The sequence below is a fragment of the Lynx rufus genome, unplaced genomic scaffold (genome assembly GCF_022079265.1).
Source record: "Lynx rufus isolate CCGP_SWC_20201006 ecotype Redwood Valley unplaced genomic scaffold, mLynRuf1.p SCAF_16, whole genome shotgun sequence".
In the NCBI taxonomy this organism is placed as follows: domain Eukaryota; kingdom Metazoa; phylum Chordata; class Mammalia; order Carnivora; family Felidae; genus Lynx; species Lynx rufus.
Window position 1 is genome coordinate 4,364,714 of NW_025814830.1, and position 21,281 is coordinate 4,385,994.

General features: G+C 52.0%; 1 protein-coding gene across 2 annotated transcripts; it reads left to right on the top strand.

Moving 5' to 3' along the window:
• The first annotated feature begins 605 nt into the window (after positions 1–605).
• Positions 606–14,998, top strand: NOSIP (nitric oxide synthase interacting protein). Of its 2 annotated transcripts, none has more exons than XM_047077636.1 (9): positions 606–707; positions 9,493–9,563; positions 10,115–10,220; positions 11,263–11,344; positions 13,727–13,886; positions 13,978–14,096; positions 14,256–14,443; positions 14,577–14,685; positions 14,892–14,998. In XM_047077636.1, the coding sequence occupies exons 2-9, from the start codon at positions 9,494–9,496 to the stop codon at positions 14,961–14,963; spliced, it is 906 nt and encodes a 301-aa protein (XP_046933592.1). In that variant the 5' UTR covers positions 606–707; position 9,493; the 3' UTR covers positions 14,964–14,998. The 2 variants fall into 2 exon arrangements, with proteins under 2 accessions (XP_046933592.1, XP_046933593.1); XM_047077637.1 differs by lacking the exon at positions 606–707 and adding an exon at positions 9,330–9,415.
• The last annotated feature ends 6,283 nt before the right edge of the window (positions 14,999–21,281 follow it).

Consider the following 21,281-nt stretch of genomic DNA (forward strand, 5'->3'; position numbering starts at 1 on the left):
ACGCCAGGGTTCCCGACACCGACACCGTGGAGGCACTTAGGGGATTGGATATGCACCTCTTCCCTTGTTTGTCCCCTGGGATGGAAGCTTGCCTGGGTGAGCTAGGGAAATAAATGTCTAGGTGTCCAGATGCCTAGATGTCTAGAAACTGGTGGGAAATGTATGCCTTGGTCCCTGGGGGTAGGTGGATGCTGTAGTAAATTCCCGTTTTCTGGGGTGATTTGAAGGACTTTGACTTCCGATTTCTCACTTGCTCTCCTTATAAATTGGAGACAGGGGAGTTGTCCCTTCTCAATTGTCTCTCAACACGCAGCAAGAAAAGTGGCTAATATACTTGGGGAAGTGAGCTTCCCGATCTCTAGAGGAAGTGGTTAATCCTTCAATTCAGACTTGCAGAGACGCAAAGCCTGGACATAACCAGTAAATCGTCCGCCCTGGGAAATGCCTAGTGTATACTAAGCGTGCTCTATACTCGTGCCAGCGGCACCAACCGGAACCTTCGAGTAACTACTCAGGTTTCCGGAGGGAGCGAGAGGAGAAGGGAGGACTTACCAAGTCAGAAACGTATCTCGGCAACTAGGGGCAGCTCTACTTCCGGTCCTTTTTCCGGGCGGAAGTGGGCGTAGCGCTGAGGGGAAAACAGCCCTCCTTTCCGGTGTAGGGGCACAGTTGAAGAAGCGACGGAGGGTCGAGGAGTCGTTTGTGAGGTGAGTTCCAGGGGGTGGGGGGGATCGTGTTGCTGCGATCGCTTTCCCGCGGGCTAGACTTCTGGGGTCCTGAGGGAGACAGGGACGGGGTTTCGAATTCCCGACTCCCTGTCAATCATTAATAGACGACTCCAGGCGCCCCATGTCTGAAGCTGAACTACATCTCCCGGCATCCCCGGGAGGTAGCCAGGCCTCCACCCGGCACTTCTTAAATGTTGGTATTCCACCGTAGAGGGCTATGGGCCGGGGGTCCCAGGGGAAGGAGGAGACTGGGACTCTTGGGAGGGTCTAAGGAGTGGGACTTGAGGAAGAAGGACCCCCTTTCCTGGCCTCAGTTTCCCATCTGTGACCGGGAGGGCGGAGGAGATTGTGCAGTCGCCCGCCGCTGCCTTCTCTGCATTTTTTTTTTTTTTTGACAACTCCTTCCTTCTCAGAGTTGGTGGAGGCTTTAACCTTTTCCTCTGGGGAGGTCTGGGGTCAGGCCGACCTGGGTTCTCATCCCGATGGTGCTGTTGAGTCGGTGTGAACTTGGGCTTTGAAGGGTTTTACTTTAACGTTTTATTGTGAAAATGTTCAAACTCACGGAGAATAATGTAAGAATCCCTATCGCCTATGGGGCGCTTGGGTGGCTCAGTCGGTTGAGCATCCGACTTTGGCTCAGGTCATAATCTTGGGGTTTGTGAGTTGAGGCCCCCTGTCGGACTCTCTGCTGACCGCTCGGAGCCTGGAACCTGCTTCACATTCTGTGATAACGCTGCTGAAAATATTTGTGTGAGAATTTTTGTGTGGACGTGTTTTCATTTCTGTCGGAAGCAGCATTGCTGAATCAAATGGTAACTGTACCTTTAGGCTTTTGAGAAACTGCCAGACTTTTCCACAGTGGCTGCCCCAGCCTCCATTCCCACTCAGTGTGTAAGGGTTCCAGTTTCTCGACACTTGTTATGATCTGACTTTTCGGTTGTGATCCTCCTAGTGGGTTTGAACTGGTATCTCACTGTGGTTTTTTATCGCATTACTTAAAGTTTTATTAGGGCGCCTGGGTGGTCCAGTCGGTAAGGCGCGTCAGACTTCAGCTCAGGTCATGATCTTGCGGTCTGTGGGTTCAACCCCGCGTCGGGCTCTGTGCTGATGGCTCAGAGCCTGGAGCCTGCTTCAGATTGTGTGTCTTCCTCTCTCTCTGCCCCTCTCCCCTCCTCTCAAAAAATAAACATTAAAAAAAATAATAAAATAAAAAGTAAAGTTTTATTTATTTATTTAGAGAGAGTGCACCCATGAACGGAGGAGGGGGAGAGACAGAATCCCAGGCAGGCTCTATGCTGTCTGTGGGGCTCGATCTCACGAATCATGAGATCATGACCTGAGCGAAAACCAAGAGTCTGATGCTCAACCGACTGCGCCACCCAGGCACCCCTATTTAGTTTTAAAGATTTTTTAAATATAATTTTCTAATGTCTATTTTTTGAGAAAGAGAGAGAGAAACAGAGTGCGAGTGAGGGAGGGGCAGAGAGAGAAGGAGACACAGAATCCGAAGCAGGCTCCAGGCTCTGAGCTGTCAGCACGGAACTCAGGAACTACAGGATCATGACCTGAGCCGAAGTCTGACCCTTAACCAACTGAGCCACCAAGGCACCCCTTAAAGATTTTGTTTTTAAGTAATTGCTCTACACGCAACATGGGGCTCAAACTTACAACCCTGAGATCAAGAGTCACATGCTCTACGGACTGAGCCACCCAGGCGCCCCAAAGTCCAAAATCTTTACTATCCTGACCCTTTTTGGTTGATCCCTGCCACGTTCCTTATGGTGAAGCCCTCGCCAGCAATATGACTATTTCGGAGATTGTCTGTGACGGACAAAATGAAGGTTACGTGAGATCGTGGGAGTGGAGTCCTACCGCATGGGGCTGGTGTTGTTAGGACAGGAGGAGATGCCAGAGGGCACGCTCTCTGCCCTGTGAGGACACAGCAAGAAGGCGGCCACTATCCGGGAGCCAGGAAGAGAGAGTCCTCACCAGAAGCTGACCACGCTAGCACCGTGATCTTGGACTTCCAGCCTCCAGAACCAGAAATATCTCCACAAATAAATGTCTGTTGTCTAAGCCACATTCCAGTAGATGGAATTTTGTTCTGGCAGCGCTAGCTGACTGATGCAGATAGGAAGAGCCAAACCTGCACTGTAAAGTTACATTTTTATCCTTTCCGCTAACGGGTATTGGCACCCTGCGAATATACAGTTCCCTTCAGTCTTTCCCTTAAGGGCATCCCTCAACAATCATTGCCTCGTCAACTGTGTCGTCAGGGGATGCAAAATGATTTTCCACTTCTTTTATTTATCTTTTCTTTTTTTTTTTTTTAACATTTATTTATTTTTGAGAGACAGAGAGAGACAGAGCATGAGCGGGGGAGGGGCAGAGAGAGAGGAAGACACAGAATCCAAAGCGGGCTCCAGGCTCGGGGCTGTCAGCACAGAGCCCAACGCGGGGCTTGAACCCACAAACCGTGAGATTGTGACCTGAGCTTGAAGTTGGACGCTCTACCGACTGAGCCACCCAGGTGTCCCTTTAAATTTAAAAAAAAAAAAAAAAAAAAGTTTTTTTTTTTTTTTTTAACGTTTATTTATTATTGAGAGACAGAGAGACAGAGCATGAGCAGGGGAGGGGCAGAGAGAGAGAGGGAGACACAGAATCTGAAGCGGGCTCCAGGCTCCGAGTGGTCAGCACAGAGTCTGACGCGGGGCTCGAACCCACAAACCACGAGATCATGACCTGAGCTGAAGTTGGATGCTCAACCAACGGAGCCACCCAGGCGCCCCTACATTTTTTTTTTTAATGTTTATTTTTGAGAGAGAGAGAGTACAAGCAGGGGAGGGGCAGAGGGAGAGGGAGACACAGAATCTAAAGTGGGCTCCAGACTCTTAGCTGTCAGCACAGAGCCTGATGTGGGGCTTGAACCCACAAACTGCAAGATCTTAACCGCAGCCAAAGTCAGATGCTTAACCAACTGAGCCACCCAGGCGCCCCTGCATCAGCCATTATTAATAGAGAATCTCTGGGGGTGCCTGGCTTGCTCAGTCAGAGGGGTGTGTGATTCTTGATCTTAGGGCTGTGAGTTCGAGCCCCATGTTGGGCGTAGAGATTACTTAAATAAATAAAAACTTGAAAAAAACAGGGAATCTCAGATGCTCACTTTTGCTTTTAGCGAACTCTCGGTACTGCTTACACCCCATCCTAAGTCTGCGATTTCCTTGAGTGTAATAGCTCCTTGGTTTCCTTCAACACAGAAGCCTTCATACCCCTGGAATGGCCTGGCACACACCTTTTAGGGAGAGGGGTGTGTGGCATTCTCTAGGTTCTCAAAGGGATCCCTGACCCCACCAAAAGGTTAAGAGCCACTGGTTTTAGAGTTCAGAAAACCAACTGCAGAAAAAGACGGCAGGGAGTCGGTAATTTGAACGCCAGCCAGAACCATTAGCGTGTTAATGGTATTGTGGTCATGGTTTTTAAAAGTCCCATCGCAGCGCTGTGCCCTGTGCCCTTCGAGCCCTAGCTGCTAGTCCCAAGAGGCCATGCAGCACTTTACTAAGTGGCTAGTTTGACTTGAGGGACTGAATGTTTCTCAGTTCTTTCATTTTAATTCATTTAAATAGAAACGCCAACACTAGACCGAGTTATCGGAAACCTTGTAAGCATGTTCGGAACAGAGGTGGTATGTGAATGTACCTTGGCAGCCGTAAATCACAAAACCTAAATAGAGGTCAAGTATCTCCAGTGAAAGTTTCGCGTGTGAATTGAAATGTGTTGAAAGAGTAAAGCATAGTCCAGATCTTGAAGGCTTTGTACAAAACAAAAAGGGGGAGGGGGAATGGGTTGGCCTGTGTCCTCAGACTGTCACCCTCTTGGGAGGACTGACAGTTGCCACGTGGTTAAGGGGGCGGCCCCGCAGCCTGCTTGCCTGGGTTCCCCTTCCCAGCTGGGGGATGCCCGAGACTGTTTCCTCCCCCGGAAATGGGGCGTGATGATAAGCAGGAGATAGGATTTTGGAATTTCTCTGAAATACTAGTGACAGCAGATGGCAGTAGTTCTGTTCTCTGTTTTGAACTTGGCCCTAATGAGGAGACCATACAGCCGCGGTGGGTCCTGCCACGGCCGCCCACCAGCCCGTTAGCCCATGGCCAGCAGCTCTTAAACTTTTTGGTCTCCGTGTCGTAAAAGTCATCCAGGACTCCAGAGAACTTTTGTTTATGTGAGTTCTATCGATTCATATTTGCTGTACCAGAAATTAAACCTGATGTGAAAAAAGGTTTTTATGGGCGCCTAAGTGGCTCAGTCGGTAAAGCGTCCGACTCTTGGTTTCAGCTCAGGGCATGATTACACGGTTCATGGGTTCAAGCCCCGCATTGGGCTCCATACTGACAGCGTAGAGCCTGCCTGGGATTCTTCTCTCTCCCTCTCTGTCTGCCCCTTCTTCACTCTCTCTTTTTCTCTCTCTCTGTCTAAATAAACTTTAAAAAAGAAAAAGGTTTGGGGCGCCTGGGTGGCTCAGTCGGTTAAGCGGCCGACTTCGGCTCAGGTCATGATCTCGCGGTCCATGAGTTCGAGCCCCGCGTCGGGCTCTGTGCTGACAGTTCAGAGCCTGGAGCCTGTTTCGGATTCTGTGTCTCCCTCTCTCTGACCCTCCCCCGTTCATGCTCTGTCTCTCTCTGTCTCAAAAATAAATAAACGTTAAAAAAAAAAAAAAAAGAAAAAGGTTTTTATTGAGCAGTAATTCACATAACACAAAATTCATCCATTTAAAGTGATATATACACTATTTTGTGCAATCACCACCACTTATCATTCTGGAACCTTTTCATCACCCCAAAAATAAACCGGAAAGTCACTCCTCACTTCCCCTTCTCCCATCCTGTGGTAACCACCATGCTGCTTTCTGTCTCCATGGATTTGCCTGTTCTGGACATTTCTTATACGTGGAACCCTACGATACATGGCCTTTGTGCCAGCTTCCTTTCTCTTAGCATAATGAAACATTATTTAAAAATCGGCTCCACACCCACTGTGGGGCTTGAATTCAGGACCCTGAGATTAAGAGTCACATGCTCCACCAACTGAGCCAGCCAGGTGCCCCTAAAACATTTTTAAAACCCAAGGATGAAGAAGCATACATTCAGTTTGCGGTGGGAGCAATGACATCCTTACGTGTCACGCTGTCTCTGGAAAACTCCACTGTGCACTTGTGAGAGAACGAGAGTAACAAAGGCAAACACATGTTAGTATTATTATGGAAATAGCTTGTGGACCCCCTGAAGGTATCTTAGGAACCCCTCTAGGATCCCCGGACCTTACTTTGAGAACCGCTGCCCTAGGCAATGGCTTCACTTCTAAGAATCCTTTTGCCCATCTGAAAAATGGTCATGGGCCAGACTTCAGAGAGTGGTTGAGGTTGGACAGTCAATGAGATGGGGGCACAGAGAGTTGGCGTGGGGTCAGGGATCTTAGCAGTGTTCTGTGGGACTATTCCATTATCACCTGGCCAAGTTAAAAAAAAAAAAAAAAAAAAAGGTTGCCTCTGTAGTTGCTCCTTTTACTCTTGGAGGGAAAATGTCTCCGGCCACGGCCATGAAGCCAAAGAGTGTAGAAACCCCTGTCATTGGCCACAAGACAAGCAGCTGTGTGCCAAATCCCACAGAGGGTCAAGGCAGTTGACAACTAAGAATAGAGTAGGGAATTTGGCCATGAGGAGGTCAATGCGACCTTCATGAGTGGCAGTTGGGGGGGCTGGGGCTGAAGCCAGAGGGTGGGGGGAGGAGTGCCTGGCAGGTGAGCGAGGGGAGACAGCAGGTGCTGGATGTTTGCTCAAAAGCTTGGGGGTGAGGGGAAGTTGGAGGAGGGCCATGGGTCAAGTTGGGGTGTTTCACCAAGGTTAGCTGTCGCAGGCAGCACAGTGGCCACCACTGGGGTGAAATGTTTTGTGTCTCGACTGGGGTGGCAGTCACAAGGGCATACATCTCTGTCAACACGCATCAGATCTATGTCCATACACCGAAGAACAAAAATCAGCTTCTGAGAGGAAATCGCCAGTAGGGGGAGAGCGAGATCCATAGCTCGGAGAGGGAGAGAGTTTTGTGGTTCAAGTTCTGAATGTGAAAGACAAGAGTCTGAAGGCGACCAGAAGAGGGGAATACAGACAAAGTTACTTTTTGCAGTTTGGGAGTCCTTGGCTGTGTCCCCCCGCCCCCGGCTCCACCCCAGCCTTCTGGACCTTTCTCACAACCAGAGAGCCGGAGAGAATATTTCCTGAACACCGCCTATGTGCCAGGCTCTGAGCAGGACTCATTCAGCTGTCACAGAAATCCAGTCCCCAGCAATGAGATCCCATGGTTATCCCAGGGATGATTAACTTTTTGCCAAATTAAACCAAGGCTCAGAGAAAGGAAATGGCCAACCTAGGGTCACAACAGCCAGTGCGGGGCCAACCCTGGACTCAAGCCCAGGCTGAAGGTCATCTTGCCCAATCCTTGATCCCTATAGCCTACAACCCCCTCCTGTAGCTCCAGCCCCTGATTAGTCCCCACCGACACATGGGCAACCACTCCGATATGCAGAACATACACGCTCTTGTTTGTAAGTATTCTTTAATACGCACTATCTTGGGGCGCCTGGGTGGCTCAGTGTGGTGGTTAAGCATTCAACTCTCGATTTCCGTTCAGGTCATGATCTCACGGTTCGTGAGTTTGAACCCCATGTTAAGTTCCGAGCTGACAGTGCAGAGCCTGCTTTGGATTCTCTCTCTCTCCCTTTCTCTGTGCCCTTCCCATGCTCCCTCTTTCTCTCTTTCTCTCTCAAAAATAAGTAAAACAATAAAATGTACTATCTTGCACACATGTAGATTGGTAGTAATTCTGTTTTATTTTTTAAATTTTGTGTATTTTATTATTTTAGAGTATGTGCACATGAACAGGGGAGAGGGGCAGAGGGGGAGAGGAAGAGAATCTTAAGCAGGCTCTACCCTCAGCACAGTGTCCAACTCAGGGTTCGATCCCACGACCCCAGGAACATGACCTGATCCGAAATCAAGAATCAGATGCTCAACTGGCTGAGCTACCCAGGTGCCCCTTACTTTTTTTTTTCTTATTTTTTATACCCAGTAATAAGTATTTTTCTTATTTTTTATACCCAGTGTTAAGATCCACCTGTGACACCTTGCATGTATCTAGCAGATTGCATCTCACTGCTGGGTGGTCTCCAGGATGGGCTGTCACCACCCATTCTCCCAGGGAGGGACATCAGGTGCCTTTGACTCCCCTCTGGTATAAATAACACTGCTGTGGACATCCTTGGGCATGCTCCTTGTGGGTGTCTCTGAGAATGTCTTTGGGGCCCATCACCCACGGTGCAGAATCACCTATGCTTACCTTGCTAAAGTGCCACCAGCCTGTGTTCCAGGAGGCTGACCCTGTCCACTCTCCCCGCTGCATTGCCTTAAGGGTCCTGAAACCGATCATGTGTCCTCACCAAGCCCTGGTCTTACCCAGCTTTTTGAAGTTTCACCTGTCAGCCTGATGATGATAGGTATGAAGTGCTCTCTCACTGTGGTTTTCACCTGAAGAGAGCTGGATTATCTCTCCATACGCTCGTTTGTCTTTGAGCTGCTTCTGTAAGTTGCCTTTTCACATCCTTTGCTCATTTTCCTGTCAGGGTGGCTGTTTTTTTTTCTTGTTGATTTGCCAGAGCCCCATGTACAGTCAGTTCCGCTAGAACACCTGTTTTGAAAATTTAGGGGCGCCTGGGTGGCTTGGTCGGTTAAGCGTCCGACTTCGGCTCAGGTCATGATCTCACGGTCCATGAGTTCGAGCCCCGCATCGGGCTCTGTGCTGACAGCTCAGAGCCTGGAGCCTGTTTCAGATTCTGTGTCTCCCTCTCTCTCTGCTCCTCCCCTGTTCATGCTCTGTCTCTCTCTGTCTCAAAAATAAATAAACGTTAAAAAAAAAAATTAAAAAAAAAAAAAAAAAGAAAATGTGAATTCCAGGGCACCCGGCTGACTCAGTCAGTTAAGCATCCGACTTCAGCTCGGGTCATGAGCTCACGGTTCGTGAGTTCGAGCCCCGCATCAGGCTCCATGCTGACAGTGCAGAGCCTGCTTGAGATTCTGTCTTTCTGCCCCTCCCGACTCATGCTTTCTCTCTCTCTCTCAAAATAAATGAATACACTTAAAAAGAAAGAAAGAAAATGGGAATTTATCCCGGCGCAATCGATCATGTTTGGAAACAATTGGACCATAGTGCAGATTTCCCCTTTGCTTACATGTGCTTTCACCCACCCAGGCGAGAAGGGGGTGAACCCCCCAAAACCGCACTCCACTGCAGTGAGCCTGTAGGCATACACCGAGCACACACATGCATACATAGCCCCAAACAGAACGTCTCTGAGGCCCCTCACTTCACCGTGTCTGTATGTAAGGAGCCCCACGCATCCTCATCTGCTGCTAGAACTTCTCTGGATTTCAGAGAACCCTCCTTCTACCGCCTCAGAGTAACTCACAGGGTGCACGCCTTCTGATGCATGATTCCACAAGCAGAGTGTAGGTCACTTTCTAAAGTGAAATGCTGTCTTTCTTTTTGCAGTCTGTGGGTATTTCCTAACCAGTCGACGCGTGTGAGACTGTCTTCCGCTGACCCACCCCCTGTTTTCCCATCTGGCAAGGCCAGGGGCAGGTCGGCTCCGAGGGCCTGTCCTCCCTGGGGCCTCCCTCCACCACAGCCCTGCAACTGTCCCCTCCTCCTCCCCCCAGGATGACCCGGCACGGCAAGAACTGCACGGCAGGGGCCGTCTATACCTACCACGAGAAGAAGAAGGACACAGGTACTGGGTTTGGGAGGGGGGACAGTTGTATCTCAAAGGCGCCATCTCACTTTGCACCTCCGGCTGTGTCTTCTGGGCATGTCTCTTTCCCCCCCACCCCACCCGCCGACCGATGGTCATGACACTAAGAGTAACAGCCCACGCGATCCCGTGCCCCTGCAGTGGGCCCTTGTGGGCGTGAACTCATCTGAGACTCCCAGCTCCCCATGAGGAGGGAATCGCTGCTGTCGTAGCCATATTCCAGAGGCAGAAACTGAGGCCCAGAGAGGGCCAGGCCCTTGAGTCTGGGCTGAGGGGAGTCAGGCGTGAGCCTCTCTACCTGGCAACTTTGGTGACAGCCTGTCACTTACCCTCTGGATCGACACCTTCCTGAGGGCTATGCCCCGCCCCCAATGCACACACACAGCCCGAGCTCTTGACTGCCTGTCTCTCGGAGTCCCGCCCGACACCCCCCCCCCCCCACATGCAAGTTCTCTCTGTGCCTTTCTCTTGGGGTTTCGCAAGGGGCACCTCTCCTGTCCCTCCATCCCTCTGCCTCTGTCTGTCCCCAGCGGCCTCAGGCTATGGGACCCAGAACATTCGACTGAGCCGGGATGCTGTCAAGGACTTTGACTGCTGCTGCCTCTCTCTGCAGCCCTGCCACGACCCCGTCGTCACGTGAGCTGGGGAACTGCACTGGGGGGTGTGGGGAACCGCCTGCACAGCCAGGGCGCCCTGGGCAAGCCCCTTAACCCCTCAAGAGCCTCAGTGTGCTCATCTGAGACATGGGCATGATCCTAACGTGTTCCCCAGGGATGTGGAAAAGACTACATCCGTAACAGAGGGTAGGGCCCTTGGATCATTGCCTGGCACATAATAATAGCTTATGTGTGGAGCATTTACCATTCCCCGCCTTGTGGTCTGGCAGAGGCCTCGGTGAGATAACGGGTACAAGGTGCTTAGTCCAGTGACTAAATATGGGCTCACTTTACAGGTCTGTTTTACAGACATAGTGACGAGAGCAGCCTGTGGCTCAGGGTCCCTGAGGCCACCTGCAGGTTCAGTGATTCATTGGAAGAACTCGCAACTCAGAAAGGTGGTTAAGAGTCAGTGACGGCTTATTACGGTACAAAGATGGAGATTAAGTCAGTCAGGGGAGAAGGCACGTGGGGCCGAGCCCAGGAGGGACCAGGATCGAGCCTCCAGTTGTCCTCTCCTAATAGAGTCACACAGACAGCGCTAGTCTCCCAACAACGACATGTGACAGCAGGCAGACATGGGCGCCGCCCACCGGGGGAAACTCACGGGAGCCCCAGCGTCCAGGGATTTTACTGGAGGCTGGTAACTCAGGCATGGCGTGACCTTGGTCTCCAGGCCCTCCAGAGGTCTAACCTCATACCACATGGCCCAGCCACCTCCCCCACCAGGTGAACTAAGACACTTTTATCAGGCAGCACATTCCAAGGGCTCAGAGGCTCCCTCCTGGGAGCTGGTTCGAGGGCCGGGTCCTTTGGAACGTGGAGGGTTTGGAGAACGCGGCCCGCTGAGCTAGCCCTTTATTGCACAAGATTTTCCCTACAAGGCAAAGCCAGGAGAGTGAAAATGGCGTGGTCACCTCAGAGAGCTGTGCTAGGCACCGCGTGACCTGCCGCCTGGAAGACGCTTCGTGCGTGCCCAGGGCAGGGAGCCTATGGCTTCCCATCCCGTCCTGTCCTTACAGCCCGGATGGTTACCTGTACGAGCGTGAGGCGATCCTGGAGTACATTTTGCACCAGAAGAAGGAGATCGCCCGGCAGATGAAGGTGATGGGGATGGGGGCACGGGCGGGCGGCTTTGATCCCGAGCTCACAGAGCCTCTCTGACCTTCTTGTCTAAGTTCCTTTTCCCTCTGAGCCTTTGCCTATGCTGTTCCCTCTGCTTGGCGCACCGTGCCGTCCCGCTTCTCCTGGTTAGCTCCTTCTCCTTCTCCGGATTTCCTCCCAGGCATCGCCTCCTCTGACCTCCTGCGAGTCCAGGGCCTCCGGGGTCTGCCCCTGCCCCCCCCCCCCCACCTCTTGACACTCGTGGTTGTGACTCAGCCTGTGGCTGACATGTGCCCACTTCCGCCACTAGATGGCAGGCCCCAGGGGTAGGGAACAGATCTTTTGCCCACCCCATGGCCCTAGGTTCTCTGTGAACACTTGGTAAATTGACTGATGTCACCTCATCTCCCTGGGCCTCGGTTGCACTGCCTCTCGAATGGGCTGACAGGACCAAATCAGAGGGCGCTGCAGGGCGTGTGGGAGATGCTCACAGATCAGAATTCTCGAGGCATTTACTTGGAGCCATGCCCACTTTCCACGGCTGAACTCATTTTGTGGGTAGGAGGGACCCCGTTTATCGCCGTGTTTGAGGCGCAGCTGGTCGATCTCCTCCTTTTCCTGCCAGGCTTCCTAGAGCTCCAGAAACGCTGAGGGTTAGATTCTTTGTTTTTGTTTTTGTTTTTAATGTTTATGTATTTTTGAGAGAGAGAGGCAGAGTCTGAGCACGAGCAGGAGAGCGGCAGAGAGAGAGAGAGTGGGAGACACAGAATCTAAAGCAGGCTCTAGGCTTCAAGCTCAGCACAGAGCCCGACACGGAGCTCAAACCCATGAGCCGTGAGATTATGACCTGAGCCAAAGTTGGACACTTCACCGACGGAGCCACCTAGACACCCTATTTTTTTCTTTTTTTTAAGTTTATTTATTTATTTAGAGAGAGAAATATCGGGGGGGGTGGGGCAGGGAGGGGCAGAGAGAGAGGGAGAAAGAATCCCAAGCAGGTTCCTCACTATCAGTGCAGAGCCTGACGTGGGGCTTGAACTCACGAACCCAAACCTGGGAGATCATGACCCAAGCTGAAATCAAGAGTCAGATACTGGGGCGCCTGGGTGGCTCAGTCGGTTGAGCGTCCGACTTCGGCTCAGGTCATGATCTCACGCCCTGTGAGTTCGAGCCCCGCATCGGGCTCTGTGCTGACAGCTCAGAGCCTGGAGCCTGCTTCAGATTCTGTGTCTTCCTCTCTCTCTGCCCCTCCCCTGTTCATTCTCTCTCTCTCTCTCTCTCTCTCTCTGTCAAAAATAAATAAACATTAAAAAAAAAAAATCAGATACTTAACCCACAGAGCCACCCAATGCCCCAAGGGTTAGATTCTTGTTGAGACTTTTGTCTTGAGTGAGTGGCTTTCCCTGTGCCTATACCCTCTGCGTGGCTTAGTGGCCGCCTGGGTGCTCCCTCATCAGGGTGACCATGCCAGCGGTCCTCCCAAGCACCAGTTCCCCTCCGTCTTCTCCTCACGCAGCTGGGTGGCCCGGGGCAGTCCTAGAACCCAGCACTGTGTCCCTGTGTCTCCACACACCCGTACCACCTGCACACTTAGGGTTCTGTGAACGTTCATTGCTTCTTAACCCTCCTGGAGCTCGCCTCGAGGGCAGGACAGGATCTACAGTACCTACCCTGTAAAGTCAATATGATATGGCCCATGGGCACATGAATCGAGCACTTGCTCTGTGCCGAAAATCTCCCGCGTAACCCAGTGAACCTCCGCGGTCAGTCGCCATTGTTAGCCTGTTTTACAAATGAAGAAACTGAGGCCAGGAGGAGTCACAGCACTTACTGGAGGCCACAGAGCTCCTCGGTGACGGAGGCAAGGTTTAAGCTCTGGCCGTCTGTCCCCTGCCAAGCTGCTGACCACCCTGCTGCCTAGGAACAAAGAGGCCACTGAGTCCCAAACCAGCTAAATGGGAAATGACCTAAGTGCCCTGCAGTGGGGGAAGGGACAAGCAAAGGCAGCAGAGCCACGCCACAGATTACAAGACCCACGGGTTAAAGATTCACACCCTGTCGCTTCAGCGTCCGACTGCGGCTCAGGTCGTGGGTTCGAGCCCTGTGTTCACCGGTAGTACACAGCCTGCTTGGGATTCTCTCTCCCTCTCCCACCTGGGCATGCGCCCACACGCGCTCTCTCTCTCTCTCTCTCTCAAAATAAACTTTAAATAACTTAAAAAGACTCACACTCAGGCAGTTACCAGCCTCTACTAACTGCCGCTGCCAGGACCGTCCCCTGTGGAGGCCTCGGTTTACCCGTCTGTGAAATGGGAAGAGCCACCCTCAAACGCCACAACGCGCGGGAAGGTGCCGAGCCCACTTCTTTCTCGCTGCCCACAGGCCTACGAGAAGCAGCGGGGTGCCCGGCGTGAGGAACAGAAAGAGCTGCAGCGGGCGGCGGCGCAGGACCAGGTGCGGGGCTTCCTGGAGAAGGAGGCAGCCATCGTGAGCCGGCCCCTCAACCCCTTCACGCCCAAGGCCGCCCCTGAGACCGGTCCAGGTGAGGGGGAGCGGACTTGCCGGGGAGCGCGGGTCCCGCAGGCCCGGGTGCCTCGCTGGGTGCGGCATCCGGGCCCCTCTCCCTCCCGCAGATGATGCCCGCCCCGGGGCCAGTGCAGGCCCCACGGGCAAGGACAAGGACAAAGCACTGCCCAGCTTCTGGATCCCGTCGCTGACCCCCGAGGCCAAGGCCACCAAGCTGGAGAAGCCTGTGAGCATCCCCAGCACCCTGCGCCCACTTGGCACAGAGGACCCGAGTCCCCCAGTGTCCCCGGCGCCTCCTTCCCTGCCCGGGACCCCCATCCTCCCTCCACCTGGCCCCAGCCCGGCCTGTGGACCGACACCCCCCCCCCCCTCCTGTCCTGCGCAGTCGCGCACCGTGACCTGCCCCATGTCTGGGAAGCCGCTGCGCATGTCTGACCTGACACCCGTGCGCTTCACGCCGCTGGACAGCTCCGTGGACCGCGTGGGGCTCATCACACGCAGTGAGCGCTACGTGTGCGCCGTGACCCGCGACAGCCTGAGCAACGCCACGCCTTGCGCTGTGCTGAGGCCCTCGTGAGTCGCCCGGGGAGGATGACCTGGGGACCTGCAGGGCCGGGCCGGGCCGGGCCGGGTCGGGCAGTGTGGCTGTCCCTCATCCGAGCGGGGCCTCTCTGATCGGTGTCTCCTACCCTCACTCTCACCGAAGTGGGGCCGTGGTCACCCTGGAGTGCGTGGAGAAGTTGATTCGCAAAGACATGGTAGACCCCGTGAACGGAGAGAAGCTGACGGACCGGGACATCATCGTGCTGCAGCGGGTGAGCGGTGACCCGCCTCCCCGGGACCCCGCCCCCGTCCTCTCCCTACGCCCACACCTACTCCCCGACCCCGCCCTGCCTCCTCCAAGCCCCACCCCCGCCTTCCTAAGCTGGGGTCCTGCCTCACCTTGCGGGCTTAGGATACCCCCCCAACGGGCCCTGCAGCCCGACCTGCCTCCACCTTGGCCTTGTCCCCACCTCCCCAGGGCGGCACCGGCTTCGCGGGCTCCGGAGTGAAGCTGCAGGCTGAGAAGTCCAGGCCGGTGATGCAGGCCTGAGTGCACAGGAGACCAAATAAACAGGCTTGGACTCACTGGCCCTTGTGGTGCCTTCGTTGGCCTCGCGGGAGCCCTGGGGCCACACGGGGAGCCCGCCAGCGTGCGCCTGCTGCAGTGCCCCAGTGTGAAGGTGTGGGCTAAAATTACCTTTAAGGTGGCCTGACATTAAGAGTAAAATCCGAACTGAGCCCACACGCACGGCGTTAAAACTGGGCAAGAGCGGCCAGAGGTCAAGGTCCCAGCTGCGACGGTAGGCAGGCGCCGCTTTGACAGGCTAAGTAGAAATCCCGCCGCATCTTTTTGAGTCCTGCCAAATTCGAAGCCCGCGAGATGTCCAGGAAAGCCTCTCTCCCAGGTAAAGGGTGGTGAGACGCCCAAAGGAAACAAAATGCAGTGAGAGCAGCCGGCACCCAGTCAGGAGCCCTCCTCCCTGACCCTTGACTGCCGGAAGGCCAAAAGCAAGAAGAAACCCTCGTCCAAGGACGCCAGAGGCCGGGGGCTGCACAGTACCCGGCAGGTGTGGAGAGCCGAGGGTGGGGCCTGGTGCACCTGCCTGGAGTCAGCTTACGGAGGAGCACAGGGGCAGGTCTTAGAGCTCTGTGGGTTTTTTCTCCCCGTTTTTTAAATTTAGTGGTTTTTTTAAATTTTTTTTTAATGTTTTTATTTACTTTTGAGACAGAGAGAGGCAGAGCATGAGCAAGGGAGGGGCAGAGAGAGAGGGAGACACAGAATCCGCAACAGGCTCCAGGCTCTGAGCTGTCAGCACAGAGCCTGACATGGGGCTCGAACTCACAGACCCTGAGATCATGACCTGAGCCAAAGTCGGATGCTTAACCAACGGAGCCACCCAGGCACCCCTTTTAAATTTAGTTTTTAATGTTTATGTTTGAGAGAGAGAGAGAGAGAGTGCCACAGCGGGGTGAGGGGGTCAGGGCAAAGAGAGAGAGAGAGACACACACAGAATCAGAAGCAGGCTCCAGGCTCTGAGCTGTCAGCACAGAGTCAAACCCAGGGCTCGAACCCATGAACCGGGAGATCATGACCTGAGCCGAAGTCGCAGGCTTAACCGACTGAGCCACCCAAGCGCCCCTAGAGCTTTGTTTTCAATGACCATCGACTCATAAAAGCACCCGTGGGCAGTGTGCAAAGTAGAGCATATAGTCAAGCGAAGATCAACAAGCCTTAACGTTCCCGCCCTGAGGGACACCTAGGTTCTGTCTTCTAGGGCTTTCTCCACGTGTGTACACGAGTTGGCTCAACCAGCATGACATCTCAGGGCACGTGCTGTTCCGTTCAGCAAACAGTCTCTGCCTTTTCACTTTTGTAAAAAGTTTTCATCGAACGCCCAGACCCGACTCAAAGGACCGGGAAGTGCCCTTCGGTGCTCTTTGGTGAAGACCCTGTCTGGTGTCTGCAGGGGAAGGTTTTGGTAGGAAGGGGGTGTATCATCCTTGCACCCTGGGGAGCCCCCCCCCAAACCCAGCATTTTCTCCCCCCAGAGCGTTCTAGGACCTCCCTTTGATCCTTAGACCCCAGAACCTGGAAACTGGCCCAGTTGCCACTGACATTCAAGGGCAGGCCTTGCCATCTGGGCTTGTCGATCTATGGTCCTCTTGCGTCTGGGCCACAGTCCTGGGGGAGGGATGCTTGTACCCATTTCACAGAACAGCCCACTGACCCTGAGAAGATGCTCTTGCCCAAAGTCACACTGCTCAAGGCTGTAGCAGAAGTCAGGTTCACTTAGAAGCCAGCCACCTCCAGAGACCTCCCCACCCCCAGCCCTGCCCTTCCTCCCATCCTCTGTACCTTTTCCTCCCCCAGGTATCTCCACATTGTCACCCGATGAATCTTCCCCCCCTCCCCCTTAGTGAGCTCCCAGCCAACCCCTTTCTACCTAGAGCATTTCAAGCCACCCCTCGGTCCCTCAACACCCCCAATCTTCAGCCTGTTTTTTTTTTAAGTTTTATTTATTATTTTGAGCGAGAGAGCAGGGGAGGGGCCGAGCGAGAGGGAGAGAGAGGATCCCAAGGAGGCTCCATACTGTTGAACCGCGAGATCATGACCTGACCCGAAGTGGGACACCTAACCGACTGGGCCACCCAGGTGCCCCATCAGCCTCTTCTTTTTTTTTTTTTTTTTTTTTAAGTTTATGTATTCATTTTGAGAGAGGGGTGGGGAGGGGCAGAGAGAGAGGGAATCCCAAGCAAGCTCTGCACCCGCCATCAGCGCAGAGCCCAACGAGGGGCTAGAACTCACGAACGGTGGGATCATGACCTGAGCCGAAACCCAGAGCCAGACGCTTAACCAACCGAGCCACCCAGGCGCCCTTCAGCCTCTTTCTTAATCGCCCACAACCACCCCTGGGACCTTCCAGTTTTCTCTCAGCCTCCTCAGGGACTCCAGTCTTGTTCACACGTGTTCAGGCCAGCCCTGCCACCACCGATCAAAGCTTCCAGGATTCCCAGCCTTGCACCTGTATTTCCACAAGGGGCCTAAATCCCCCTGATCCACGGGCCCTTCGAGACCCCCTTCGCGCAGAGGTGGCAGGGTGCAGGTCAAGGTCCGTCCAAGAAAGTAGTTTCCTTTGAGGTTTCAAAGGGGACAGGGAGCGGAAGCAAGGGCCTCCTGGCAGCTTGAGCCGCAGCAGCGCAAGGGAGAGGAGGAGGTGCCTTTTCTCAGCAGAGGGCCCTTAGGCGCCGCTTGGGAAGTTGAGAGCAAGAAAGAGGCCGGGGGAAGGGGGGTGGGGGTGCCTGCAGTGGCTCCGGCCTCAGCTGGCCTGCAGAGGGCACTGGCAGGCACTTGGCAATTCTTAAGGCTTTTAGTTGTACGTATCTTTAAATGTCTATTTATTTATTTTGAGAGCGAGAGCAGGGGAAGGGCAGAGAGAGGAACACAGAATCCCCAGCCGACGCCACCCTGTCAGCACACAGCCCAACTCGGGTCTCGATCCCACGAACCGCGAGACCATGACCGGAGTCCATGACCATGACCTGCAGTTCTTCAGGCTTTTAAACAGGGAGATTTATTCTGGAAAGGAAAACTATATAGACAGGGGGCAATTCCTTGGTTGTCCAGGGAGGGAGCGGGATGGGCTAGGAAGGAGTGGATGGCAGGAGGCTTGGGGGAGGGGCAGCGGGGCTGTTCTGTATCTTGATTGTGGGGGTGGTTGCATGACTGATTCATCAGAATTCATAGATTTGTAACCAAACAGCGGACTTTATGGGAGTTAAAAGTCAAATTTAAAAACTAAAAAAATAAGGGGGGGGTGCCCGGGTGGCTCAGTCAGTTAAGCATCTGGTTCTTGATTTCAGCTCAGGTTGTAATCTCACGGTTTGTGGGTCCCCAGCCCCAGTCGGGCTCTGTGCTGACAGTGCAGAACCTGCTTGGGACTCTCTCCTCCCTCTTTCTCTGCCCCTATCCTGCTTGCCCTCTCTCTCTTGCTGTCTCTCTTTCTTAAAAAGAAAGAAAGAGAAAGAAAGAAAGAGAAGAAAGAAAGAAAGAAAGAAAGAAAGAAAGAACTTAAAAAAAAATCAACTTAATATTCCACTCCTAGGTATATAACCCAAGGAGACTGAAAGTCTGTCCGTGCAAAAACTTCCACATGAATGATCCTAGCGGCACTAATCGTGTTAGCCGAAAAGTGGAAACAAGCCAAATGTCTTTCAAGTGCTGAATGGATACTCAAAACATGGTATAGTCATCCAGTGAAATATCATTCAGCCATAAAAATGATGAAGTACGGTACCTGCTACAACGTGGATGAACTTGGAAAACCAGTACGCCGGGCAGCTGGCTGGCTTCAGTCAGAGGAGTGCGCGAGACTCTTGATCTCGGGGTCGTGAGTTCAAGCCCCAAGTTGGGTGTAGAGATTACTAAATAAATAAAAACAACAACACAGTATGCTAAGTGAAAAGCCAGCCATAAAAGGTCACATGATGTATGATCCCTCTTATATAAAAAGTCCAGAATAGGCAAATCTTTTAATTTATTGGAAAATTTTTAATGTTTATTTATCTTAGAGAGTGCGAGTGGGGGGCACAGAGAGAGAGGGAGAGAGAGAGGGAGACACAGAATCCGAAGCAAGCTCCAGGCTCTGAGCTGTCAGCACAGAGCCCGACGCGGGGCTCGAACTTGTGAACCGCGAGATCATGACCTGAGCTGAAATCTGAGCCCCCCAGGCGCCCCAGAAACGAACTTTTTTTTTTTTTTTTACCACACTGGTAGGCAAGGAAACAGCGATAATTTGGCAATATCTAGTAAGAGCTAAAGATGCCAACTCCACGATCCCACAATCTCCACTGACCCATACACCCCACAGAGGCACAAACATGCTCACAAAAACGTGAACTAGGGGGCAGCCCGTCAGTTAAGCATCCCAGTTCAGTTCAGGTCACCATCTCACGGTTTGGTTCGTGAGTTCGAAGCCTGCATTGGACTCTCTTCTGTTGGCGCAGAGCCCACATCAGATCCTCTGTCCCCTCTTTGCCCCCCTCAAAAATGAAAGAAAGAAAGAAAGAAAGAAAGAAAGAAAGAAAGAAAGAAAGAAAGAAAGAAAGAAAAGGAAAAGAAAACCCAAACTAGAATGTTCCCAGTACAGGGTGCCTGGCCGGCTCAGTCAGAAAAGCACAGGACTCTTGATCTTCGGGTCGTGAGTTCCAGCTCCACACTGGGTGTAGAGATTACCTAAGTAAATAAATCTTAAGGGGCACCTGGGTGGCTCAGTCGGCTGAGTGACCGACTTCGGCTCAGGTCATGATCTCACAGTTTGTGGTGAGTTCGAGCCCCACGTCGGGCTCTGTGCTGACAGCTCAGAACCTGAAGCCGGCTTCAGATTCTGTGTCTCTCTCTCTCTGTGCCCCTCCACTGCTCATGCTCTGTGTCTCTCTCTCAATAATAAATAAATAAATAAATAAATAATAAATAAATAAAATTTAAAACAAACAAACTGAAAACAGCCTAAATGTTGGTCAGTGGAGAACTGGTTAAATCTTCGTGGACTGAACTGAAATGGTCTTCAAAATATATTCTGAATTACCTCAATAAAAAATAAATTATAAAAACTTAAGATCGGAGCGTTCTGATTCAAAAAACTGTTTAAGTGGAACAAGAAAGGTAAAAAACATTGTTAGTCATCTGCCCTTCTTTCTATTAAAAAGAAAAACAGTTTGTACATATTTGCCTAAATCTATGTAAATTCTCCCTGGAAAGAAACACTGGCTGCCTGTAAGGAGGCGAACTTGGTGGAAGAAAGACTCATTTTTAGCATGTAACATCTTGTACATTTAGAATTTTGTATCCTATGAGTATACTGCCAAAATTTAAAAATAAAATGTGCAAAAAGACAAAAAAAAAAAAAAACCTGGGAGAGGCACAAAGGGTGACAAGGTGCAGGAAATCTTTCGTAATGAGCTGTCCCATACAAGTAATTTGTTGCTGTATTATTTTGATTAAAAAAAAAAGTTTTCAAACATGTAGCTCCCCCAGAGATCCACAAATGTGCCCTACTCTCATAAACCAGTTCTCCACTTGCAGCCACTAGGGGGCAGTATGTTACCATAATTAAAAGCTTGGATTCAGACAGGGAACCTGGGTGGCTCAGTCGGTTAAGCGTCTGACTTCAACTCAGGTCATGATCTCATGGTTGGTTGGTGAGTACAAGCCCCACATTGGGCTCTGTGCTGACAGCCTGGAGCCTGCTTCGGTTTCTGTGTCCCCCCCCCCTCTGCCCCCACCCCCGCTCTCTCAAAAAATAAATAAACGTTTTAAACACTTGGATTCAGACACACTTGGTTTCAGATTCCAACCCCTACCACAGATACCAATTATAAACTCTGGATAAGACAGAAAACATTACCCAAAGACACTGGAAAGTGAACCAAACCACGCAGAAACTGGAGGGAAATTGACAATAAAAAAGAAAGGCAGTGGGTGGTTTCTCATTTGTACAGCCTGGGGGTAGGTTCTAGTCCTAGCCAGAGGGGCAGCTAAAAACACCAGGGGAAAAATCCAGTCTTCCTAGCTTGAAGCACCAGAACAATAGGAAAGTAAGGTATAAATACTGGAAATCCAGGGTGAGGGCACTCCAAATACTTTTATAAAAACTCTGCTCAAATATCTAGCTGACCCCGAACTACATCTGCATGGGATACACTCCAGGAAGCCCAGCTAAACCTAAAAAACTGTGAACTGAAATGTGCGGTACAAATTTCATAGGAGGGAGTTTTACAGAGATTACAGTTTGAGTTTAACCAAGTTAATGGGTTGTTTAGGGGGAAAAAAAAATCAATACTCTTCAAAGGAACATAACAGACTCCAGAG